This window comes from Notolabrus celidotus, chromosome 12 (genome assembly GCF_009762535.1).
Source record: "Notolabrus celidotus isolate fNotCel1 chromosome 12, fNotCel1.pri, whole genome shotgun sequence".
Taxonomy (NCBI): Eukaryota; Metazoa; Chordata; class Actinopteri; order Labriformes; family Labridae; genus Notolabrus; species Notolabrus celidotus.
Window position 1 is genome coordinate 10999660 of NC_048283.1, and position 26900 is coordinate 11026559.

General features: G+C 38.5%; 1 protein-coding gene and 1 long non-coding RNA gene across 4 annotated transcripts; one reads left to right on the forward strand and one right to left on the reverse strand.

The window, feature by feature from the left end:
* Positions 1-1797: 1797 nt before the first annotated feature.
* Positions 1798-4634, reverse strand: LOC117822994. The gene is made up of 2 exons (XR_004633293.1): positions 3918-4634; positions 1798-2002 (listed from the first exon to the last, which is right to left on the reverse strand). It is a non-coding gene; the product is annotated as an uncharacterized LOC117822994 (long non-coding RNA).
* inpp5b (inositol polyphosphate-5-phosphatase B) lies at positions 4132-26842 on the forward strand. Of its 3 annotated transcripts, XM_034698002.1 has the most exons (23): positions 4132-4406; positions 5467-5546; positions 5796-5893; positions 6046-6075; positions 6182-6292; positions 7472-7615; positions 14008-14098; positions 16489-16659; positions 18488-18589; positions 18839-18953; positions 20445-20561; positions 21543-21730; positions 22041-22152; positions 22250-22359; positions 23563-23698; positions 23907-24017; positions 24206-24371; positions 24664-24899; positions 25040-25147; positions 25591-25675; positions 25938-26065; positions 26183-26294; positions 26641-26842. In XM_034698002.1, exons 1-23 carry the CDS (start codon positions 4350-4352, stop codon positions 26748-26750), a joined length of 2718 nt encoding a protein of 905 aa, XP_034553893.1. In that variant the 5' UTR covers positions 4132-4349; the 3' UTR covers positions 26751-26842. The 3 variants fall into 3 exon arrangements, with proteins under 3 accessions (XP_034553893.1, XP_034553894.1, XP_034553895.1); XM_034698003.1 differs by lacking the exons at positions 4132-4406; positions 5467-5546; positions 5796-5893; positions 6046-6075; positions 6182-6292 and adding an exon at positions 6961-7234; XM_034698004.1 differs by lacking the exons at positions 4132-4406; positions 5467-5546; positions 5796-5893; ... (1 more) ...; positions 6182-6292; positions 7472-7615 and adding an exon at positions 10200-10358.
* Positions 26843-26900: the final 58 nt, after the last annotated feature.

Consider the following 26900-nt stretch of genomic DNA (forward strand, 5'->3'; position numbering starts at 1 on the left):
GGATTTTTTTTAAATGACTCAACATTTTGTTATATGTTTTAGCCATGACCTTGCCCATATCTGTGATTGAATTTATGAGCTGTCTCTTTTAAGAAAGCCAAAAAACTGTTCCTGTTTGTGCCTCTCGATTCTAAAGCTCCTGTGAGGAGTTTTTGGCTGGTTATCAATCAGACTGAAGTTCATATCAATTCCTCCTGATGACATAGCAAAGCAGACCATCAGGATAATGTTAGATTATCTTTATATACTTATTTTTAGCGTCTGTAATCATTGCCAGGGGGTAGGATTTCCGACAAAGGTAACAACAAACTACTTGTGTACAGGACAGGATCACCAAAGAGATACTGTTTTGTCCACACGGGGTGCCAAAATCCACACAACATGAAAGTTCCTCACAGGAGCTTTAAACAAACTTAACACTAATTTCCACTTTTGATGGGCGAGTGAGCCTAAACAACACAAGTCAGTTAACATGTACGTCAAATGTTTGATCCCTAATACTTCTCTATAGATTAAGCTCTCTTGAAGCCATTGTGAGAGTGACTCAGCGGTGACTCTTTATGCACTTTATGAAACACAGATGTTGAGCTGTTGCGGGGTGTTGTGAAGGTTTGCTGAAGCATTTCTCTACATATAGTCATAAATGTGAAATTTAGTACCTTTATCTGCAAATATTTTGTGAATAGTGAGTTGGATGTAAGTCTATATTGTGTGGTTTATAAAGTATATATTTTAATGAATATGGGGTCTTGTAAATGTTGGATGAAATCAGATTTGTTGCAAGTTAATCTAGTTCTGTGTTTGAATATAATGATTTTGTCTTTTATTGAAGTACATCTAATAAATAATGGGTGTCATGGGTTGTGTATTGATTGAGTCAAAAACCAAGTCATGGTTTTTCAAACCAGTTATCATTCTAAAGGGAACATTACAAAAGGTTTTAACTTTAAAGGGGACTAGAATCTTATGGTGGTGGTATTATTTCTTTTTGAAATGTGTGGTCTTGTTGATTGCTTTTTTTTTGAGGGGGGGGGGGGGGGGGGGGGGGCACTTTCCTCAAACCTTCAGCTTCCTAACTTCAGTCATAAAGTACATGCTTCATCACATTTTTAGACACAATGCTGGAAAGCTATTTTAGAGACCCATCAAAGGCTCCTTTCTGGCCAAAGGGTTTTAAAATAGCTCCATTAAGATCAGTAACAAAATGTGTTCATCAGTCAGTAAATCGGCATGGAAATATTAAAAACAGGTATTTTGACTTATTGGAGAAGAATATTTGGCTGATTGATTTATGTAGCTTTACTTTTGTTTGACAGACTATTTTAACATTATTATGATAGTTCCTAAAATAACTTTTTGTAACCCAACTTGAACACAGATGTACACAGATATCACATTAAAAAGGGTTACCACTGGAGTTTTAGTAGGAGTAAGTTAGGGACTAGTTCCCTGTGAAGTGTGCCCCCTCCTCGGGTTTACTACCAAAAAAAAAGAATGGCCAAATAATAAAGTGGCAGGCTCTACCTGCCCGGTGACTTACTTATTAGGGTGCTCAAAATCAGAAGCTAAAGTACTTTCTTCAAATGAAACAAAGCAAGCAACAAAAACTAATAGTGTACTAACAAAAACAGAAGGGTACCAAAACTCAAGCTTAGATGGTCACGACTAACAAAACTTCAAATGACCTTCACCCACGTCATGGTTGTTCGATCCCTGACGAGCCCCCATTTGTTACGCCCCGGCCCTCTTGGGCTAACAATAATCCAACACTTGAATCCATATAAACCACAAAACACCTTTTAATGTATGACAAAAGGGATTTAATGTAAAACCACAAACGGGTTAAACAATTCAACAAAGATAAACTATACTGTAACAGCACACAACAAAAACACAAACACAAATCCCCTGAAGGAGAGGCAGCCAGACAGCAGTCCTCAACTCAACTGCAAACTTTAAGGCCCACAGCCAGGTGAACCTCGTTGCCTCAATCAAGAGGCTCCTGCAGAGAAGGTGATAGAGGGGGAGGGACACAGAACAAAACATACAGCCGTAACACTTACTATGTGTCAGTAATTTAATAAATTATGATTAAAAATGCTCTATGAGTTATTAGTCATCATCAGATGTTCAAAACATCGCTGACACAAAAAGTCAGGCTCATACTTCCTCAAAAATATTTTGGGTTTTGCATGTTTTTTCAAAGAACTCTCAAATAAAACATTGTTGTTGGAATTCTTTTACACTCCTAAATCTCTTTATCAAGTTTGACTTCATAAATCCAGCACTGATCAGGTGACTCCAGCTATTTTAAATCAGTTCACATAGTTCAGTTGGGCTTCAGAGCTCTTTAGGTTGATGCAAAAACTAGGGCAAAGTTAGGTTCAGGCGAAAATATCTCTTCCTCTAAAAAATTGTTCCTCTATTTTAGTCTGTAGAAATTTAAAAAGTTGACTGTAGCACACAACAGGATTGACACAGGAATGCACGACTTTTACAAGCTCAGCAAAAGTAACCAATAAAGATGTCCCCCACCCCCCTTTCACAAACCACCTGTATTCATGGTTGATCAATCCTCTTCGAAAGCGTCGATCGAACTTTGAGTAATTAGTAAGGATCCGTGGTGGACAGTAACAAAGTAAATTTACTTTAGTACTGTACTTAAGTACATTTTTTGAGTATCAGTACTTTACTTGAGTATTCTTTTTTGGGGAAACGTATTACTTTTACTTCCCTACATTTCCATCAATGCTCTAGTTACTCACTACTTTTGCTTTGAAGTCAGCTCATGAATTTCCTTCTCTTTTCTCAACTCAACTTAACTCAACTTTATTTATATAGCACCTTTCATACATAAAAACATGTAGCCCAAAGTGCTTCACAGAGTAACAGACAGTCAGAAAACAACAGCAATGGTAAAATTATAAAAGGCATGATTAAAAAAATAAATACTTAAAAAAGAAAAGAAAATCAACACAGAAAAATTAATAAAATAAGTATGAGTGGAAAGAAGTTAAAAATAATGTAGAGTTAACAAGATCAGAAGAACACAAGAAATAAATAAGATAAATAAATACATGTTAAAACAATGGTTTAGATAATAATGATTAAAATAATACAAATAATACAAATAATAATACAAATAATAATAATAATGCAGTCCAGGGCTAAAATAAACTACTCCAAATTAAAAGCTAGATTAAAATATTTCTGAAATCTGATACCTAAGACAGTAAAATGTGTTTGTGTAGTTCTGTTTGTCTCAGTGGTTTAGAAATAACTGTATATCTTGTGTCTCAAATTTCAATCAGATCAGGCAGTTCATTTAGAGGTGGTAATGTTGGCTATAATTCTCCACCTGAGCACCCATGGCCATATCTTCAGCCCGTGTTAGAGGTTTTTGAAATGACGAATGATACATATCTTTTGAAATGTTCTCCCTGTTTTCCACTCTGATCAAACATACAAACATTCACTGTCCAACCTGAGAAATCGTGTTGAGCTACATTTGTTTCATTCCAGATGAACATTTCAAACTAAGTTGTCTGTGCTTGGAGTGTCTTAGTTGCTGTTTTTATTCCATGGTATATTTTTTAGAGATTTCAATTAATGGTTTCTAGATAAACATGATGTAACAGAATGTGCTCCTATGTATTCTTGACTGCACTTATGCTTTGTGAAAATACAATGTTGATGATTTTTTAAGAAGTACTCTGAATCCTCAAGTATTTTTGAAAGGAAGTACTTCAGTAATTTAACTAAAGTAATAATTTGACAGAGCAACTTTCACTTGTACTGGGGTAATATTTGACGTGGAGTATCTATACTTTGACTTGAGTAATAAAGCTGTGTACTTTGTCCACCACTGAGCAAAAGTAACCAATAAAGATGTCCCCCACCCCCCTTTCACAAACCACCTGAATTCATGGTTGATCAATCCTCCTTGAAAGCGTTGATCGAACTTTGAGTAATTAGTAAGGAGGATACACTCTATTGTCGGAGCTAATCCTCTTTGGATCCCTGTCCTGAGGCCTAATCCAACCAAACCGAGCTGATGATGACAGCCCAGCCGTGACGTCACTCCGGCTGCACGCAGCGCTGGTGAATCAGTGCGTGGCAGACTGGGTCGGGCCAGCAGCGGAGGAAGAAGAAGAAGAAAAACACATCTGGATCCAAAGGGAATAAAATGTCGGATTACACGGGTCTGCTTGAACGTCTCTGCTCCTGCTGTACATTTGGCTTTTACCTGAGAGAGGAATAAGTGCGCTGGGACGGAAACTCCTCCGGGTACTTTCGTGTGAAGAGCTGAAGTTGTCACACTAAGCAGCTTCTAACGAGCTGTCTTTGCTATGGATCAATCCGTCGCAATTCAAGAAACTTTGGAAAGAGAAGAAAACTGCCTCATAGTATCCTTTGAAACCTTTGTGCGTTACTTCATGGATCAACACCTCCTCAAACGACGGACTGTCTGCTTCAAACCAAGTTGATCTGACGTGACAGCGGAGAACATCGAAGTCTTGAGATTGGCTTGTAGATTAAGGTTTTGCCACGTGCTTGGATAGCTACTCTATAAATATGTAGTGTAACCTCAATTAGGCTGTCATTTCAAACCAGCCGCTCCATTCCCAGTTCTAGTTTCAGCAGTAGTTGAGTGCACTGGTTTGTTCGGGTGTGACTTCCAAAAAAATATGGCAGAGCATTGTAGGAAGAGCTTTCATCCACAAGATGGCAACTTCGTTCCTGAGAGGCCGTGGTGGAGGTTATAGATTATTCTCACAAGCAATAGTAAAATCTACCATTAAATATTTAGTTAGGCTACTGTAATTCTTGATATAGAAAGTAACTTGTTATTTTTAACTAAACATATAAACAGTATTTTAATATTTCATGGAGTTGAGGTGCATCATCTTCAATATTTTAGATGTGAAGTTCTTAAAAATATATAGAGCTCATTTGCAAAAACAGATAGGCTATCTCCATTTTTATGAATTTCCAAAAAACAAATGTCTTTTTAATATAGAATTTTAATAAAGGTTCATTTTTAAGATACCTCTGATTAGTAATGTCATTTTGACTTCGACCCAACTTCAATTGATTGATAATACCTAAAGCTAGTGATAGAAAAAAATATGTTTTTTTAAACTTTTTTTAATTTTTTTAAAGTAAGTTATGTTTTTGCAAAGTGTGTTAGGCATTCATTTGTAACCTAATGTCAAATACCTTCAGTAGAATAATATCCTGCAATATTCTTGTAACATGAAGTGGGTTTAGTAAAAATGGCGGGAAAGTATGTAGCTAGTTGTATCTGAGATTCCTAGCTACATCAAGCTACTGGAAACTAACATAACCAAGTTCCCCATACCACCCAGAACAACAGTTTGGATTAGAGGAAGGTTATATTTCCTGGTGAAATAAAAAAAGATGCCAATAAAGGAACCATTTAATCCTTAACTTCACCATAAACATGCTGTCCAATGTGATGTCCTCTTTGATGACTTTTCAGAGAGCAGGCTGCTGGGATTGGTGGAGTGCACAAAAGAACATGCGTAAGTGTATTTAATTAGTCGTATTGTGTGTTCAAATTTTCTAAGAGGTCAGTGAGTGACAGCATTATGAAAACCGGGCAGAGCAACATAACCAACATTACTGACCTTGAAAGTGGCCACAAAGTTGCATCAACTTGCCTGCACAGGAACCAGAATGACACAGCAGATGTTGTTTTATTGTTACCAGTTACGCATATGCCTTATAATATGAAAACTAATTTTTAAGATCCCTCTTTTGATATGTCCTAGAATCTTTATTTACAACCATCGGAGGATGGCCATTACTGCTGATGATGTGTCACTGGAGGATGTTGTACCCATCTCTCTTGAGTTTTCTGTTGTGGAGGGTGAGCTGTTTTCTTTTGTTATACATGAATGCAAACAGACTGACAGTTAAAAGCCCAGATTGTAAGTTAGATATAGTTTCCATTGATAAAACGTCATGGCTCAGATGTCTCTGAAGTGCCTTAACACATTTCTCATGCTGCTTTCTTTGTAGTTTCTTCACCAGAGGAGCTTGCGGTTGTCGGTTAGTTGCCCTCTTTCTAATCAGAGTCCAGTTGCACTATAAAGCAGAACTATATTTACCAGATAAAACTGAGCACTCTTTTCCTGTGTTTTCAACCTTACTCTAGGTGGTGACACCCGGGTAAGAGTCAGCTATCAGGAAGAGCAGCTGGAGCTCAGACTTCCTTTTGGATCCCAGTCCCGGCTCTTCCTCAGTGAGGTCAACAGAGCGTGGAGTGGTAGGTCAGCCCACAGAGACATGACACCCAGCTGTCAATTGCTTTTATTTGAGGATTCTTGCAACCTTGCAGAAAAGTGTTTGAAATATTTTGGGAGGGAAGAGCTTTTTTTTTTTTTAAATAAATGTGTTGCATTGAACTGATAAACTAAAAGTAACACTCTAGAGACTAAAAGTAAAGTAGCAACTCACCTTTAACACACTTCTGTCTAGGTTTATTAGTTCACATGTTTGCATTTCCTTTTCCTCTGAGGGAACACATGTGTGAACAACCAAAAATCTTCTGCCCTTTGTTTGGAGGAAACCTGCTCAGCCAGTCTTAAGTTGCCTCCAGGTTACATTATGATTCAAACTGAAGCAGATTTTGATATTATGGAAACATATTTGAAAAGTAGAAATAAAATGACAAGTGGGTTTGTGAAGCTCTTTGTTGATGTGGTTCAGAAGTCAAATACATTTTGGAACTTACACACTGGTCGGTTCACTTCATTTGTCAATCATGGCTGAGCATGACACAGCTGCCAAGAAAAAGGGAGGGACAGAGAGAACGGGTGGAGTTTGGATCTACGCTTTGAGTTAGTCTGTGTCACAGGAAGAATTAGTAAAGAAACAACATGAGAACGGGTTAAAAAAGAACAAGTTAGCTCCTCTTAAATATTTCACTTGGACTCTACTTTACTTGCTTCATCCTGTTCTTCTGAATGGAGCCGGCCAGTGCCAGGTTTATGGACTTTCAGCTGTGTTAGGAATACGTCATTTTCGCTACTGGCTTACTTTGTTTTCACATGGGAAACCCCATGTGAGCACAGATGAAGACTGATACGTTGTGTATACATTTTTTTGTGGTACTCTAAGATGAGCCACAAATGCTTTTGACCGGTGATGGAGAGATTAAAAGAAGTGGCACCTGCTGTTAAAAAGAAGACTGTGAAAAAGGGTAAAGGTAAGCAGACATGTGAGATCTATATTTAAAGCGCTTTAGCATGTGAAACTTGTCACATTTAAAGCTGTCCAATACAAAGCATAAAGGTGGTCTTATTAACTCAGGGTATCGTTACAGTACCTCAATGCCAGCAAGGAACCAACAGCTGTTGCGTTGAAATGCTTTTACAAGGTATCATAACTTAACATTTTGACAATATCAGACAATAATAATCTCTGTCTGTCTTTCTTTCTTCAGATGTTTGTAAGTCTCCCAACGAGCCACACAAATTTGAATGGATCAGCAAGTACCACAAAGCCACCAGAGGCCAGGGAGTTGTCAAACAAACTTTTGCTCCCCTCGGCAACACAATCACCAAACTCAACCAGCACCGGAAAACAGGTTTGTCATTTTATTTCTGTGTGTAAACATTTCCAGTCAGCGTCTCGTCCATAAAGCTGACTGAATTGGAATTGGTTCATGCAGTGCAATACAAGCGATGCTGTGTGTTATCACTTTGGTGTTTGTTCTTTCCTTGCAAAGATAGCCTCACACACACACACACACACACTGATAGACATCTACTTCAAAGAGTTGTGTAACAAAATGGAGCAGTTTTGCAAGTATTACTTCCTTCAAATGCAGTTGGCCCAGCCTGTGTGATCGTAACAAATTTACTTACAACTCTCAGGTAGACAGTTGGAGGTGTCACATCATAGCTGAACAGAAGCACTGATCATGGCTTCCTCAATATAAGTGGGGCAGTTAGGTATGACAGTCAGCAGCAAGCATAGCAGTAGGTGGCAGAAATAATTGGAGCAGTGTTTGTTTACATTATTAAAGACACCAGTGCTTATCCTGTTATGGAAATCCAAATGACTGCAAGGAAAGACAGTAAGTAAATATGGTAACTTTGTTTTGTTAGGGAGAATTCAAACAAAATAGACATCTAGTCATTGGAATTATATGTATATATTGTATATATTTATTTTACATGTGGCACAGACTTCGTTAATCTGGTGTAGGACAGAAGTATAACCTTTTTTTTTATCTTGGACTGTGGGGGGTCTTGGTGCAGAATAAGAAGTCAGGAAACAAACATATCACAGAACCCAAAACCAAGGATCCTAAAGGTTCCGTATTATTAAGTCGCCTTTTGGTCATGCACAGAGTAGGCAGCAAGATTGTGTATGGAATGATGCTGTTAAATGTACAATTTGTATGCATGTTATAGGCCCATAAACTGTGTAATTTGCCCATTTTTATGGCCTATTTCATACAGATTTCATGCAAACGTATGCTTTTTCATAGCATTTGAGAGCCATGATAATGATGCGTGCATGCAAAAAAGATTTTTGTATATATATATATATATATATATATATATATATATATATATATATATATATATATATAGATATATATATAATGAAGTATTTTATATGAACGCATAGAAAGACTAACATGCAATGTTTGATGCATATCATATCACAACAACAACAAAAAATCACTATCACAAATGTTGTTTACTTAGTGCAGGGGTGTCAAACATGCGGCCCGCGGGCCAAAACCGGGTCGGCCAGTGAAATGACTTTACAAAGTGAAAATATTACAGAGAAGACATTAACTGCAATTTTTAAAAAAAGTATCTGCTATTTCAGATTTGTCCTCTGGGGGTCGCATAAAATCATAGTGCTGATGGAGCGCACCTGAAAAGCGCTTTTTTTACTTGCTGTTTACATAATCCGGTTGAGATTCATGAAGACTTTTTGGAGCACTATAAGATGATCCACTAACTACTAACACTAGCACTACACCCCTGCATACAACACTGTCCAGCAAGCAAACTGTTCATGCTGGAACTGAGGGGTCCAAAATAATCAACTTTACCTTCTTCATTATTATAATCTATCTGTTCTTTTGCAGTTAACATTACACTCTGTGTCGGGTGAATGGGTAACCTGTGTGTTTGGTGTGTTGGCAGCAGGTTTCAGGGCTTAAAGAGTAAAAAATTCGTCCCACTATGAGACTCATCATGGCAAAAAATGCAACAACTGTTTTTGTAGAAAGGTAGTTCATTGAATGTACTTTTTTGCACTAAAACAAAGGGAAAAATGTAGAGTTGTCGTTATTTAAAGGTTATTATCAGAGGTGTCAAGTAACAAAGTGCAAATACTTTGTTACCTTAGTTAAGTAGAAATTTTGGGTATCTATTCTTTAGATAGTAATTATTTTTCAGCCGACTCTTTACTTCTACTCATTACATTTTCACGTAATTATCTGTACTTCCTCCTCCTTACTTTTTAAAAATAGCCTCGTTATCTTCCACTCCATGAAACACGTTAATGCTCAGTATGATTCTTTAATTTATTTGCATTGTATGCAAATGCAGCAGAAACAGGTGCAACCCAAATATTTCAACATTAACATATTGATATAACATATAGTCATTATTGTCTTTAGAAAAAATAGTTTTTTGGGGGAAGGTGGGGTAGTGCACTATAGGCCCCTGTGACGCAGCCTAAGCTTTTGTCCTTAATGGCATTTTTTCTCCTTACATTACTTTTACTTTGATACTGTAAGTAGTTTTGAAACCAGTACTTTTACACTTTTACTTGTGTAAAAAGCTGGAGCTGATACTTCAACTTCTACAGAAGTCTTTTTAAACCCTAGTATCTATACTTCTACTTGAGTAATGAATGTGGATACTTTTGACACCTCTGGTTAGTATGTTGTGATTTTACTGGTCCAGCCCACTTCAGATCAACTTGTATGTGGCCCCCTGAACTAAAATGAGTTTGACGCCCCTGACTTAGTGTGTAAATGAGCTATAATGGACGCTGCTTGCCTTATCCTTTCCAGTGACAAATCTTTTTACACACATATTTCCTCTTGATCCCAGTGAGCGTTATTTCCTGATTGAATACTGATGTGATGAAGCATTTCCGGTTGCATTTTCTGCATCGTAAAGTTGTGTGTTCAGCCTCCTCCTGTCTGCAGCTCTACTGGCAGCACAGAAAGGTAAACTCCTCCTACTACAGCGTTTAGCATGGGCAGGTCTGACTCTGGACTGGACATTGCACTTCTTCTGCACAGAATGCGTGGGAGCGGTGCAGGGAAATGTCTAGGGTGATGAGAGACTCTGGTATGTAGAATATTCAAAGATTGGTTGATTTTCGAGGTGGTGGTGAAAGGGAGCGCCGTGGCTTCAGCCGTTGACATATACTCTAGCCTCAGTGTGTTATTAGCTAGCTTTCAAGCTAATGCTAGCAGGTTGTTGGTGCTCCTACTTTAAAAGCTAATTGTAGCTTTAGAAGGCCGGTGTTCGTCGGACAGAAAGATTATTTGAATGCAATTTAAAAAAAAATTTCCTGTCTGAATATCAAATGTTCGCCCACAGACGTCTGATCCACTTCTAACGGGCTTACGTCAGTCTGGGCTAAACACTGCTTAAGATGTTAACGGTCGCTTTCTGCCAGAAAATCACACACCTGCTGTGGTTGAGCGAGTTTCACTAAAAAAACTGTGTCATTTATGAAGTCACTGCCATTGTCTTGCGATTGAAGCAACCCTTTGTTTTATTTCTGGCTGTTTCCCCACATTAGATACTTTCCCTTTTAGCCTACTTAGCCTGCTAGCTTGAAATCAGTCCTCTGTGAACTTTCTTGCGTCCGAAGATTAAAGCTTCTTAGTGTGTTCAGAGAAATCTCTCTGTAATTAACTGCCTAACCACCCTCGTCTTTTATAGAGGTTTATCATTCTACAGGCAGGGGAAAGAAAATAATATTAACGGTTTATATGCAGTTTTATTATCTACAGCTTGATATCATGAAGGGAAGTTATGCAATGTTAACCTTTGTGCAGAAGCAGTGACTGTTTTAATTCAGTCCTATTTAATCCTGATAGAACATCTTGGCACATGTGCTGACTTGAGATCAACCCCAGATAAAGAGAGATAGTCAGTGGTGGACAGTGACAGAGTAGATTTACTTGAGTACTGTACTTAAGTACATTTTTTGAGTATCTCTACTTTAGTTGAGTATTCTTTTTTGGGGGGAACTTGTTACTTTTTACTCCACTACATTTCTATCAGTGTTCTAGTTACTCACTACTTTTGCAGCTCATGAATTTCCTTCTGTTTTCTGAAATCCGATCCCTAAGACAGTAAAATGTGTTTGTGTAGTTCTGTTTGTCTCAATGGTTTTGCCTACATGTATCATGCATCTCAACATAGAGCAAACACAGAGCAGATTTCACTCAGATCAGGCAGTTCATGTAGCGGTGGTAATGACGTCTTTAACTCTCTACCTGAGCACCCATGGCCATATCTTCATCCTGTGTTAGAGATTTTTGAAATGAAGAATGATACGAATCGTTTGAAGTGTTCTCCCTATATTCCCATTCGGCCCGAACATACAAAAATTCTCAGTCCAACCTGAGAAAGCGTGTTGAGCTACGTATCATTTGTTTCATTCCAGATGAACATTTCAAACTAAGTTGCTGTTTTTATCGAATGGTATAGTTTTTAGAGATTCCAAGTAATGTTTTCTAGATAAACATAATGTAAGTGAATGTACTTCTATGTATTCTTGACTGCACTCATGCTTTGTGAAAATACAATGTTTTAAGATTTTTTAAGAGGTACTTTGAATACTTAAGTATTTTTAAAAGCAAGTACTTCAGTAACTCAAGTAATAATCTGACAGAGCAACTTTCACTTGTATTGTAGTAATATTTGACCTGGAGTATCTATACTTTGACTAAAGTAATGATCTGTGTACTTTGTCCACCACTGGATACAGTCGTGTGTAACTGCAGACAGTGAGACTTTGTGCAACTTCCTTCACCGTGGTTGCAAGCCAGTTAAGCTCATTAGCTAGTTAGGAAAACTAAAGCATGTGTTGGAATGTAGAATATGCTGTATTAATAATACACACAGTATCCCCATGTGGTCTGGGCCTCATTTAGGTCCTAGTTCTAAAAACAGATGCAGTGTTGGTTAGGTTTACATAATGAAGTCACGAATGCATGATGAAGAACATGATGGAAGTGAGATTTTTCTTTGGTAGCTTATAATACAAGCAATGTGGCAAATCTGTCTGAAGCTGGGTGCAAACAGCAGTAAACTGTAACCAGTTTATTAAATGTCATCGCAAGCTGGTGTGTTTACTTAATTGTTAATCTGAGACTCAAGACACAGTCTTTCATTCTCAGTAAACACCTACCATTAAAACAATTAACTTTAAGCCTCCACAAGTGTTTTGACTTGTGTTGTTTTTTTGACAGTCACTTCATTTTTGAGAGACTATTCAACATTCAACAATTGCTGTTGTTCTGCTTCTCCCTGATACGTTGTAGCTCCCTGTAAAAGCCATTAGAAGAAGGTTACATTGTGAAACTCTTGAGTCAATTTGACAGTTGCATGTAGAGTTTTCTCTCTTTGCACTCATGCACACAGAAGCATTTCACAGTTTGCTGGTGGTTTCCTCTGACAAACAGAGAGCCATCTTCTGACCCATTTGTTAAACATCAGAAACAGTCATTTTGAAATGAAATGTCAATTGAACCTCTCAGCAGTTAATATAAATGTTAATTGATGTCAATGTTGCATAGCTTTACCCCTTTTAATTCTCCTTGTTCTATTTTTACAAAGTGAAACAGATATTTTGACCTTTTCTGAAAAGGTTGCGAGACAAGTTATGCAGACTTTCTTAGTGAAGTTGGAGTGATGAGAGATTTCATTTGTGAAACCAAGAGGCAAATAGATACTGATTCATTCCAACATTGATAACAGCAACTATTTTCAATAACTGACTCAGGTGTGAGCGCTGTGTGAGACATGGCTGTGAAAAATCTAGTGCACAACAGGAACTGTGCTGTCTGGTTTTGCATTGCTTTGTCAGTTTAATCCGGACTGATTTAAACTGGAGTTAGGATTGTTCCCAATCCCTTTTCCCTCACCGGGTTATAACCTCTCTTTTATTTTCTTTCCTATGTGATCTTGTTTTGGAAACTGTTGTATAATCTTATTGGTTCCAGATTTGGTAATATCAATGTTTAGGCCTGCCTGTGTCGATGTAGCTCAGCCTTTGGTTGCACCACAGATGAGTGCATCATGGATTGTGATTACAATGCAAGTGGCAAACAAAGCTGAAGTCACATTGTAAAGCAGAGGTCATGTAAATAAAAGCTTTGTTGTCTTGTAGGAAATAGAAAATCTAATGGGACATTAAGCACTGTCGGTTTGCTGCACTCTTCATAATGTATCCTGATTCCTGCTATAACTTTGAAGAGTTTAATTTCCTGCTCATAGAGTCTGGCTCTCCCTTTTCACAGGAGCCAGCTGTGTTGCCTGCCAAGCTGCAGGAGACAGGGGCCATGCTGTCTCATACTTCACACTCACCCATTAAATCCAGCTACTTAGGATGCAGTAACTGTAACCAGCTGCAAAACACGGCCATGGCTGATCGACCATGACAACAAAGAAACAACTTTGATAATTGACAGGTGTTACTGCGCCTGGTTGCCCTCTGTCTTTGTCATAATTTGCCTTGGGTTGAATAGGTTAGTTTGGCGCTGATTAGAGTCAGATATCAGATATTGCCTAGTAGCAGGACACAATGAAGCAGATTGTTAACTAGCAACCTTTAAACAAGATATGTGTCGGTGATTTGAAGTGCAGGCAGTGATGTCAGACATGGTTCCAGATCTTTTTTACAATGTCCCCGTTAACCCTAGTGACTGATATTGACACTTTCCTGTTCTCCCTTTTCCCGTTTTCTTTTCCCAAACAGATAAAACATCGGACAAAAAGGGGAGCACGGAGAAGGAGAAAGCTTCCAATAGCGTGGCGCAGAAGTCCAAAGCACATCCCAGCACAGAGAGGTAAGACCCTTTTTATGATTTTGCATGTGGAAGCTTTTTAAAACTGTAGCAGATCACAGTTGATCCAACCTGATCTCCCCCCTGCTGCTCTGTGAGCATGTGATCCTCCCATATTTGATCTGTATGCTAAACTGAAGGCGATCAGTAGGTTTATTCGGTACCTGTATGCACAATGAAGATCGGCTACTTCGCATCACATGGTGCTTCAACTTTTCGTCTGTTGCCCTCACTGTGTCTGTGTTTATTTTCTCTGTTTCAGCTAGTGATTGCGTGTGATAGCAACCCGTGGTTTACCCACACAGCCTGCTATAGTCCGTAGAGCTATACACATAACACCAAGTCCGTTATGCAGCGCTGTGTGGGGCTAAAAACTGAAGACATAATCCCAAAACAAACGCTCGTGGTTAGTTGTCTTGTCTCACAACAGGAAGTGCAGGTGAATCCAACGCTGATACACTGCTGAGAGAAAACATGTATTTTTAAATGCTGTTTTGTAATATGTTTTCAGTTCTACTGCTGCACTTGTTGTATTTATGTTCTCTGCATGCTATAAGCAGACAATCAGGACGTCGCTTTGAACTTTCACTGCTTATACTTCTGTTGCAATTTATTTTATTTTATTTATATAGTTTGTTTAAAAGGGACAATGCAGATTACATAGTACAACATCCGCCTGTTACAAACAGCTATAGTAGCTGATACTTTGGAGATTTTAGCTAATGCTAGTTTCCAACTCCTGTCTCTTATTAGGCTTTTAGTAAGATAGAGGAAGATAGGAAGAGATCAAGATTATGTAAAATAACATGTATACAATAACATTTGTGGAAAAAATAAAAGAAGACCAGAGGGTGATTATTTACATCATGGTTACATACAATTACAACAAACTATTAAAGATCATTATGGAAGACTTAAAAATGCTCACATCTCTGATTTTGTTTTAACCATGCTTTAACATTCTTGTTAAAAATCTTTATATCTTGTGTTTTATTTCTGTTGGCAGTGTGTTCCACATGTGATAAGATAAGATATTCCTTTATTCATTCCACTACGGGGAAATTTAAAGTGTTACAGCAGCAAAGTAGATAGTGCAAAACAGTGTAAAGTAAACAAGAGCATATAGCAATTATTAAAAATGTATAAGCGCCTTTTATAGGAAAAACTGACTGCCCCAGGGAGGTCTTACAGTGTCCAATTTAACAATTGCCACTAGTTGTGTCCTGGGTGTGTCAGATGCTATTTTGCTGGGTGAGAGATTTGCATAAAATTTCTGGTACCAAGTTTTGCAAACATTTAAAAAGCCGGTTTCAGGCCTGAGAATTGAATAAAAGTGCTCTCTTTAGCTTAGACGACGTATCACCTCTTATATGTGCAAACGATTGTGGGTTGGAATGGTTAAAAAGTGGCAAATGTATTGAGGAAGTATGATATATTCAGCATGCTTAATTTGACATGCATGGACATTTACACACTAGATCTTTCTCATGAACATTGATAGTATGGAAATCAGATATCGCAAAGCACCCTTTTATTACCTGCCAGGTGTCTTCCTATTTTGTGGTGTTGTTGGTGGATTGTTGTGTGTTTTCAGTGCATGCATGCTATGAGAGGAAAATGGTGTGAGACTATTTGAAGGAATGTTTTTCGCATATTTCTGACAACATATGAACAAATGCATTCACAAAAAACATTACTTCATGGGGCTTTATGGTCAAAAACATCACAAGGTAACTTTAATCGTTACCTTATTTTTACTGGAGTGATAAGTAGCTGTTTTCAAGATAACACTAAACCCAACCCAAACAATGAAATGAAGGTTAAGGCTAATTGTGTTCTTTTGTGAGCCAGTTTTATATTACATGCCGGATGCAAATCTGGAAGCAGCAAAGTGATGATTTGATATACAAATGTATTCAGTTGTTTGACCTGGAAGCCACCGCTGCCTCTCTTGAAATGCAGCCTAAACTCTGACATGGAGTTTAGTTACAGCTTATTCTGGATGATTACATTCTCAAGCCATATTACATTTCTCCCTCTCCCTTCGGTCTCACTCCATATTGACAGCATGGAAATCAAGCCCTGCATAGCCATGGTTCCTGTTGTCACTGTGGTGATGAACTGCTGTACATTAGGCTGTTATTCTGGAGCCAAGTGAAACGCCATAACCTTATTATTAGCTTTTAGCCGCTTTATGGATTCATACAGCAATGTCTGAGCATCCCAAATGGATTCTGGCAACTTCACACTGATACACAAATAGAAAACTTCTCCAACACGCTCCTGGTTTTTCCTCTGTATTCACACCAGCGTGACAAAAGCGGCTTGGCTGCTTCTATCTTAGTCTGTCTCATCTCACCAACGCGTGTTATTTCTTCTCTCCTGGCACGCAGTCAAGGCAACTTCAGCCGAGAGGACCGGGATGACATGGTGCGCTCTTCTAGCCACACCCCGTCTAACAAAGCTCAGATATTGGCCATGCCACAGTTCGGACTGCGAGACAACCTCATCAAGTGTGAGCTGCTGAAGAATGAGGACCTCTACACTTACTTGGAGGATTTCAGGTATTTGACTCTTGCGTGTTTGTTGTGACTTATTTCTGATTTGTTACATTGGCAGAATTTTGGTGGCACCTGGATGTTGAACTTCCTGTTTGTGATATCATTAATGTGTGATGCGCTATAGGTGCTTGAAATACTGTTACAGTGACTTGATTTACCATCCTTGGCTGTTCATTTTGCTCATTCTGAATCAATTTATTGGAATTTTTAGAATCAAGAAAATGCATTATTTAACTTATATCAAAATATGACATTACCCAAACCCTTTTGAGCCTCATTTCACTGCGTCCTACTTTGCAAAAAACCTCTCTAGCTTCAAATTTAGATGGCGAATGAGGACATTTCCTCCAACGTTTTGTCTCTGCAGCCCAGTTAAGAATATAGAACATCTAACACTTTGTGGGAAAGACATTTTTTCAGGAAGACAGTCTGAGCCTACAGTGTGTCTGTGAACTGTTTGGTTTGTAGAAGTGTTATATAAAAAGAATGACTCAACGTCTGTGGGTTTGTATTTCTGTGTGCTTAGCACTTTGCTAAATTGAGCACCACTATCTCAGACACCATCAAGATTATGCACAGACCTGCAGAAGCACCATGCTGTGCCTCATCTCTTCAGATCAATGATTATTATAGAAGAGACTTTATATCGCTGTCATCATCTTAAAACGTTCATTAGAGTTTTTTGTTGCTTGATGGTTGAAAAAATGTAGTCAGTATCATGAACCACAATGCCTCCTGCTGGTGGATGTGTGCCTTGGTTATGCACACCCATGATAAAGGGGAAGGAAGATTGAGGCTGAAATATGTCAAGTTGAACCAAAACAGCCTTGTGACAGAAAGAAAGAGACAAGGAAAGATAATCATTCTAGTTTGTAATGAGAAACTATTGAGAAGCCAAGATGCACTGACACCAAAGCTGTCCATTCTTTTCATGCAAGTAAGCATGCAGCTCAAAGTGCTTCAAAAAAGAACAGAGAGACAGAAAACAACAGAAATGGGTAAAAATAATAAAATACATAATCATACTTTAAATTAAAACAATTTAAATAAATCAATACAGTAAAATAATAAAATAAGTAAGGGTATAAACCAAATTAAAAATCAGTTAAAGTTAAAAGGATCAGATAATTACCGGAAATAAATGGAAAACTAAACAAGATAAATACATGTTAAAACAATGATTATAATAATATCACCTGTTCTTACTGGTTTTCCTGGGTTCTCTGATTTCCTACCATATAATAGAAATCAACTCAACTCAACTTTATTTATATAGCACCTTTCATACATAAAAACATGCTGCCCAAAGTGCTTCACAGAATAACAGAGAGACAGAAAACAACAGCAATGGTAAAATTATAAGAGGCAGAATTATAAATAAAATACTTAAAAATCAAATCAAATCAACACAGTAAAATTAATAAAATAAGTAAGGGTAGAAAACAAAACAAAATTAAAAATCAGAAACAGATGGATAACTGAACAAGAAAGGGGGGGGGGGGGGGGGGGGGGGGGGGGGCTTAAGAAAGTAGCAGTCCAAGATTTAGTTGTAAGACAGCTTCAGCATCTTTCTACTCAGCAAGCAAGTCAGCACAAAGTGAAGAGCTCCTGCTGCTGCACAGGAGTAGAGCAGCTGCTGCACGGAGGTCAGAGAAAAAGGGTCATCGCTAATTTCTTATCTGAAACTCCTCCACCATTTCTCACTGTTTCATCGTGGTGCTCCATAATGCATCACAAACTGAATTGTAAATCCTCAAAGGCAGGGTGGAGAACTTAAGGCTAGTATTTCTCTCCTCTGTGCACACTCCTCATTATCCTCGTTCTGTTCCAGCATCTTTCTTGGTACATACAATGTGAACGGACAGACGCCGAAGGAAAGCCTCCGCCCATGGCTGGGCTGCACTCTAAACCCCCCTGACATCTACTGTGTGGGGTAAGTCACATTCACCTCACCACTCTCTGTCTAGTCTCATTATGCTGGAAGACCAAACCTTTTCCCAGTGTTTTCAACATTGATTCTGATTTAAGTAAGAAAACAAGCCAACCCACAGACTGAGCTCTGTGTGTTCACTAATCCAGCCCGCATTTTAGTTTGCTAAAAGTTTTTACAATTCCACGAAAGTCCAGAGTAAAGCTTGAACATGTGAGTTAAACTCTTTCATTTTTTCTTCCTTCCTCGTAGTTTCCAGGAGCTCGACCTCAGCAAAGAGGCTTTCTTCTTCAATGACACCCCGAAAGAGCTGGAGTGGACTAAGGCTGTGTCTGAGTCCTTGCATCCAGATGCCAAGTATGCCTTAGTAAGGAAGTCCTTTTTGTCCTCAACCTTTTCATCATGTTTGATTATAGTTTTTAAGCACAAATTGATATTTGGACTGTCAGTCTTATTGCAGACTATTAGAAAGTACAGGAGGGGGTATGCTGTGTTTTGTAGACCAACCCAGAAGATAGCCATGTCCTAGTTTTCCTGAAAAAAAAACAACCAACAGAAGCAGAGAGGGAGTTTTTTAAATATTGTTTTAATGATTTCTTGAGCTGAACTACAATCCCAAGAAAAGAAGCTGATGTTGAGCTTCATACACACTGCACCGAGACATCACCCAGCCACATACTTGTCCATGTTTGTCCTTTATCCAATAACATTTTTCAAGTATCTATCCTGAAGCCTATTACCTATTCTGTTGTTTTGAGGACTCATTCATGCAGCGTACTACACTCAACAGATTTTCAACGGATGTCAATAATTTGAGAGCTGGTCGATCGATTGATTGCCGATATAATCCCAATATCAGGCTTTTGTTGTTGCCTTTTTGCATTGATAAACAGAAACACATTTGAATAATGCAGACAGAAAAATATTGGAGAATATATGCAATCCAGAATTAGCACATTTCCCACAATCCCACAGCACCTGAGCTCTGTTGGGAGGATGCAGAATAGCAACATAAACACAGGGAGACCGCTGGATTGCTGGATTGCTGGACAGAAGCCACACTGACGAGGCTGTCTGCAGTGTCTGCAGACATTTAGGTTTACATCCTATTTATTTTAACTGATTAAATTAAACATCCATATGATTTAGTGTTTAAAACTTAGCAACAAGTCATGTTTCAGAGTGTAAGTGAAAATGTAATTGTGTAGTGAACATTCTATTCTCTCATTACATTGATCAATAAACAGAATCATCTCATCAAACAGACTATATATCTCCAAATATCTCATATTCCATGAACATAGCTGGGCCTCATATTTTTATATCTTTCTCTCCCCCTTATTTGCTTTCATTGACTTCCCTTTTCTCAGAATGCTGACTCCAGCTCAGCAGCTTCTCCTTTTTCATGTCTGAGCTGTTTTCTTTAAGTCTTCCAAAGGATTAAAAGATGTATGTTATTCAAGGAGTCAGTATTATGACGCGCCACTTCTTCATCCGCCGTTGGTGCTGACTAAAGCACACTCGGCTGATCTGTAACTGACGCTGTGTAGCTCAGCAAACTGAGAAACAAAAAGTTTTTATCCCTATATTTAAATGAAAGTTCTTGTAGGACTGACAGAAAGGCTTGTCAGGATATTTTGCTCGCCCATTTGCACAACAGCTTCTTATTCAGGCATATATTCAGCCTCTGTTTTCCTTAATACAACACCGACAGTCTGTTAAAATGTTTCATTATGGCTACATTGTTACACATTTGCATTGATATCAAATAGATATATCTGGCATGTTCCCTAACTTTGGTTAACTAGTTTTTCTTTTCCTGCCAGACATTTGTTAACCCAATCATCCTCTTCTACAGGTGAAGTTGGTGCGTCTGGTTGGCATCATGCTGATTTTCTACGTGAAGAAGGAGCATGCAGAGTTTGTCTCTGATGTGGAGGCTGAGACTGTGGGCACTGGCATCATGGGGAGGATGGTGAGGACTGATCATAAAGATCATGCACAAATAAGGGTTGGGCCGTGAGTTTGTATCTGGATGAATTCCAGTGTGGCGTGTTGTGTTAATTTTGTAGTTGTGTCCTTGCACAAAGAGCAATGCGTGGATAACAACATGACTTAGAGTGAACACCCTATCCTTGATTGTTTTAATGGAGGGAACCTGAGAGACGGTCAGACATTGGTGATGGAAAAAATGCATTGATGATCCTCTCAAACTGAGATCAGAGGAGAAATAATTGGCACCTGAGCTTTAAACAAGCTGCTCTCTGTGTGTCAACAGGGCAAGTCATCTTTTTGATCACACACCACAAGAAAAATATTTTACTACTTCCCTTCATTGATGTTTTAGTACGTTATCTTTGACACACAAGCAGGAAGAGCTGATGTCACATGGAACGTAACAAATTAATGTTTGATTATCAAAACACAGTAACAGAAGAAACAAGATCATTTGGGCTCTGACGATGATGATGTTTTGATCATTTTAAGACGTCAGGCGATTAGAAATGAGAAAATACGCTCCAAGGCTTTGTTGTAATGATGAAAATTAAAATGCTTGATTTGTCCCTCCTTTGGATAGCGCTTCACTTTAGAGCACATTCATCCATGAATCACTTCCTCCAGCAGCTCCAACTTTATTCCTTCTGCTCTGAAGCAGAATAAGTTATTCCTGTCTCGTTTGTGGCCTTGCTTACTTAGCAGTCCCTGCAGCACAGAGCAGATGCCTGGCTGGTGACCAGTGGGGGGCTTTTGTAAGGCTGCTCCATCTTTTTCCTGCACTGAAGGGAGACTGGTTCATGAAGCACACCAACAGAGTATGCAGGGAATTAAAGTGCTTGCATAATATTGGATTACTGTCAAGCAAAAGAGCATATTTAGGACTTTTAGTTGTGCTGCTTATGTTGTTCTGACTTCATTCTTGTCTCCCTCTCTCTTTCAATCACTCATTGATTCACAGGGGAACAAAGGTGCTGTGGCTATCCGTTTTCGCTTTCACAACTCTGATATCTGCGTGGTCAACTCTCACCTTGCTGCCCACATCGAGGAATATGAGAGACGTAATCAGGACTACAGGGACATTTGCAGCCGTCTCCAGTTTCGCCAGCTTGACCCTACGCAGCCTCCACTCACTATCATGAAGCACGAGTATGTAACCTGTGGAATATTAGTGTTACAGTGTCATTGTTTGTTTCAAAGTCATTTACCAGCAAATCATTGGCTGGTTGAGAGTTGTCAATCCTAAAGAATGTAAAAATAAATCGTTTTTTTGCTCCCAATGTTTGTTTAAAATCCAGATTTGTTTGGATTTGTGTTTAGGATTAACGCGCTATGTTGTACCCGAAACATATATTGCTAATTATTACCCTATTTCAAACTGCTTCAGTATTTGATCATAGTCGTATCTACACTCCATTCATCTTCATGTTTCTCCCTTTCTTCCTCTGTGCTTCCTCAGTGTGATTTTGTGGATCGGGGACCTCAACTACAGGATCAGTGATCTTGAAGTGGACCATGTGAAGGAGCTCATCAGCAAGAAGGAATTTGAAACACTGCACAGTTATGATCAGGTGATATCAGACGTGTCCTTTTTTCCTGCTATATAAACAGTCTTTAGTCATCAATCTTGTTTCTGAGTGATGCCAACCATCTCCACTCTGTCTGCAGCTGAAGAGGCAGATCGATGAGGAGGCTGTGTTTGTTGGCTTTGTGGAGGGAGGGATTGAGTTTCAGCCCACCTACAAGTACGACACAGGCTCTGACATGTGGGATACAAGGTAACTTTGTCATATATCTGCTTCATTGTGAAGCAGAATGACATACTTTTAGTTTGGATATTATCTTTAATGCTATTGATACTATTTTCATTGTTTAGGTAGGTGTATTTCAAGGAAGAATTAAGACTGCTTCTGTTGTTTCAGAAATGTTTGTTCTTTAAGATACTTCTAATCTCACTTATCTATATCTGTTCAACACATCCCTTCATTTTTCAGAGTTTTCTTTTTTTTCAAGACAGGTCTAATACTAAACATATTTTTATGTATTTTAAAACGATTTATGTTTAACTTAAATTGAAAAATATATACTTGTATATAAAAATGACAAAAAATAATAGTGATACTAAAATAAATAAATAAATACAAATTAAAAGGAGATAAAATATACATACATATATATTGTAAGTTCTTCTACATCTAAAGGTACTGATTCTGTTGATATAATTCTAACCAAGATATTTGCAGGAGCCATACAGGATTCAAGTGTTTACTGTATCTTAATTTTGAGGTTTGGGTAGGTTATTGTTCGTATATTTTTTGTGGTGTTATTGTTGTTGCTTGTTTACGGTATGGTTTATTGTGGGGTCAGTTAATTAGGTTATTTTTGGGTCATGTGTTAGGGGCGGGGATATTCACTTCATTTCGGCCACCTCTTTTCTTTTGTTTGGAGGTAGAGAGAGGGGGTGAGCTGGGTCTCTGTACTTTTTGTTGACCGCTTATTTTTTGCTTATTTTTCGCTATTCTCTTTTGTGCACTTTATCATGAGTTGATTGTCCTTTTTCGTTAATAAAAGGTTAATCTTACTTTTTTGTGCATTAGTGATTTTTGCTTTAAGCACATCCAACAATTAACTAGGCCCCATGTCAGCCTCTCAGCGGCTTTTGGCTCTTTGTGGTCGCTATAATATTAATACAGGTGCATGAGTGAAATATAGCGCGTCAAATACATCAAGGGGGTCATATAAAAAAAATAGATTCATAAATAGTACATTAATATAAGTAAACAGACACCCATGTTTACATAACTGATGTTTGTCATCTTCCTTCTATTACAGTTTTCTTGCATTTATCATATACATTTTGATGAGTCATTGTCTGATACAATATAAACAGGTGTATTTTCTTTCCTCTGTTGATTACTTTGTATGTGTCAAAAGATATGATTCACATATTTGGGAATCAACGTCATTTTTCCTGCTTTCAGTGAGAAATGTCGGGTGCCTGCGTGGTGTGACCGTATCCTGTGGAGAGGGAAGAACATCAAGCAGCAGCACTATCAGAGTCACATGGCTCTGAAGACCAGTGACCATAAACCAGTCAGTTCAATGCTGGTCACAGGGGTAAACAGACTCTGTCAACTTTAATATGTTCAGTTTGTTGGAGGTTTTTAATGTCAAAACCACAGAGTAAGGCTTTATGAAGTCATGCAAACTTTTAAAAAGTAATTGCGGGAAGAGAACAAAAACATTTAAATTGAACTTTGGCTCCTATTTAGCAAAAGGCATGATGTCTATGCTGAATTGACATATTTGTTGTCTCTTCATACAGATCAAGAGAGTAAATGCTGAGGACTACAAGAAGACCTTTGAAGAGATCGTCCGCAATATAGATAAAATGGAGAACGAGTGTATTCCATCAGTAACCGTGTCCAAGCAAGAGGTAAGGGTTCCTTTCACATTCAGTTCCTATCAAACAGGAGCTTTAAAAACTCTCTGAAAACATGGAGTGATTAATATTCCTCTGGTACTGTTCCTTTAAATTCAATATGTAAAGCACCATTAATGAAACTGTATTTATCTTTGATTTTGAGTCTAATGAGCCTCATGAAACCTTCCCTCTTCTCTCAGCTCCACTTTAAGGATGTGAAATACATGCAGCACCAGGCAGAGACACTGAGCCTCTTCAATGACGGGCAGGTCCCATGTCAGTTTGAGTTTATCCAGAAGCCGAATGAGCCCACATACTGCAAGCCTTGGCTTACAGCCAACCCCCCAAAAGGCTTTATCGCTCAGGGTGAGTAGCACACACAGGCTTTCATCTGGGAGTGACAGATTAAGTATAAAGATGTACCATGAGCGAGGACGCTGGATCTTCATGACTTTTATGTAAAAAGGGGGGGGGATACAATTTCAGCACAGATTAGAGATGTCTTAGCTTCTCAAATCCTCAAACAGTACCATCCGAGTAAGTCAGGTGTGACCCTGGCACAAATAAACAACTTTCTGGAGCTGGAGACATCACTTCATGATTTGTGACAGTCTAGCCACCTCCTTAACTTTGTTTGTGTAACTCTCTCCACATCCAGGAGGTTCTGTGGAAATTGAGCTTGAGGTTTTTGTGAACCGCTCAACAGCGCCGGATCTTAACTCTGGAAAGGAGCAGATAGAAGACATATTGGTGCTGCACTTGGAGCGCGGCAAAGACTACTTCATCTCTGTGGCAGGAAACTACCAGTCCAGCTGCTACGGCACTTCCATCCAATCACTGTGTCAGTTGAGAGAGCCCATCCAGGACATGCCGCAAGAAACCCTCCGTGAACTGGTGAGGGCTCAAATGTGCAGAGTAGTGACAGCTTCTTCAAATGATCTCTGCTATGTTAGGGATCATCTTACTAACCACAGTAGAGTATTCTCCAGACTTAATTGTGACTGCATGTTTTTGCTCTTTTTATGTCTACACAGATGGAGATGTCAGGAGATGGGAACGCAGCAAAAACTGAAAAGCCTCTAGACATTCCTAAAGAACTGTGGATGATGGTGGATCACTTGTTCCGCAATGCAATCAAACAGGTCAGGAAATGTGTTGCTGAAGACTTTAATATGAGCGTTATTACACAGTAATACCTATCAACACTGTTCTGCTGTTTAGTTCTTCAGTTTCCATGTTTTAAAATGTATATCCTGTGATTTTTAAAAATAGTTTTGAAGTTACTACTGTACTACTGTAAGTGGGTCATGAAACAAATTGAAATTAATATGTGTGCCTACTTTTCATCTAAAAAGAAAAAAAAAGGCAATCAGGAGAAGGTCTGGTAAACTGTTTGTATCTATACATTTTCCACACTGCCTCGGTGTGAGGTCTGCATTTGACAGGGAAGATTGATACAATTAGTTGTTTTGGATCGGGTGTGAAAGAGATGAGGTGTACTGCTTTGTCAACAGGGTTGTCACAGAGCAGTGCACAATGAAAAATCCACACAATTGCTTTAATATTTGTTTCGCTCGATTTGCAGGAAGACATATTTCAGCAGCCTGGGCTCCGGAGTGAATTCGCAGAAATAAGGGATTGCCTTGACACTGGCATGCCAGATTCTCTTCGTATCCTTCATTGTGTCTGCACGTCTGTCACACTGCTCAGCTGATGTAGATATACACACTGCCAGATCAGAACTGCTAGAATTGCTAGTTCATGCTGAAATACTAAGACAGTAAATACATAAATTCAATTGTGGTAAATTTGCCCCTATGAATGCTGTGTATGTGTGTATCATTGTATTATAATCTTATTTTTATCAGCTACATTTAAAAACATGCAGATTTTGCTGTACAGTTATGTCCTTGACTCTGTGATGACCTGCAGCGGGCAGTAACCACTCAGTAGCAGAGGCCCTGCTTCTCTTTCTGGATGCCCTACCTGAGCCTGTGGTTCCCTTTTCCTTTTACCAGCAGTGCCTAGAAAGCTGTCCCAGTGCCAGTCTGTGTGAGAAAGTGAGTGAGAGATGCCCCACAGTTAAAAGTTAATCACTCAGTCCTTTCAAAAATATATAAAGATGAAAAATTGCATCTCTGGCATTTGTAATATAAGTGTAATTATTTTGTCTACAGGTTATTTCCATGCTACCTCAGTGCCATCAAAATGTGTTCAACTATTTAGCTGCCTTTCTCCGTGAGCTATTGAAGAATTCTGCAAGCAATCGGTTAGATGTCAGCATCTTGGGTAAGAAAAGAGAGAATTTGCTCTTAGCGAGTGTGTTATTGGTGGTTGCTTTGTGATGAAGAATAAACAAATGAATAAAACAATGGAAAATTAATTAAAATCCTGTTTATTAGGCTGCTATGTTTATAACTCATGAACAGTTTGAACTTATTGTCTTTTCAATACTCGGTCTAAAGCAAGCAGTGTCTGTAAGGCAGTAAATTGGACCCAACATAACACCTTAATCTGATTATTTGGAACTGAAATGTTGAATTTTGTGTCCCTTTTTTTTTTAAACATGCCACTACTAAGGAATCACATCTAAGAGGAAAAAAGCTTACAAATAATTCATTGTCTTTCTGCACAGCCACCATTTTTGCCTCCCTAGTCCTGAGGTCGCCAACAAAGCAGGATCTTGCAGAAAAGAGGAAGACTCAGGAGTTCTTTCAGCACTTCCTGACCCAAGGATCTTCCTAGATGGAGGACTTCTCTCTCTCTTTTTTCACGCTGAAGCTTAACACTACAAACTGTACAGTCCAGTATTTGAAATAAAATGTTATGATTTCATATATTCTTAGATGGCTCTTTGTATAGTATAGAATATAATTATCGTAAGGGACAGTTCTT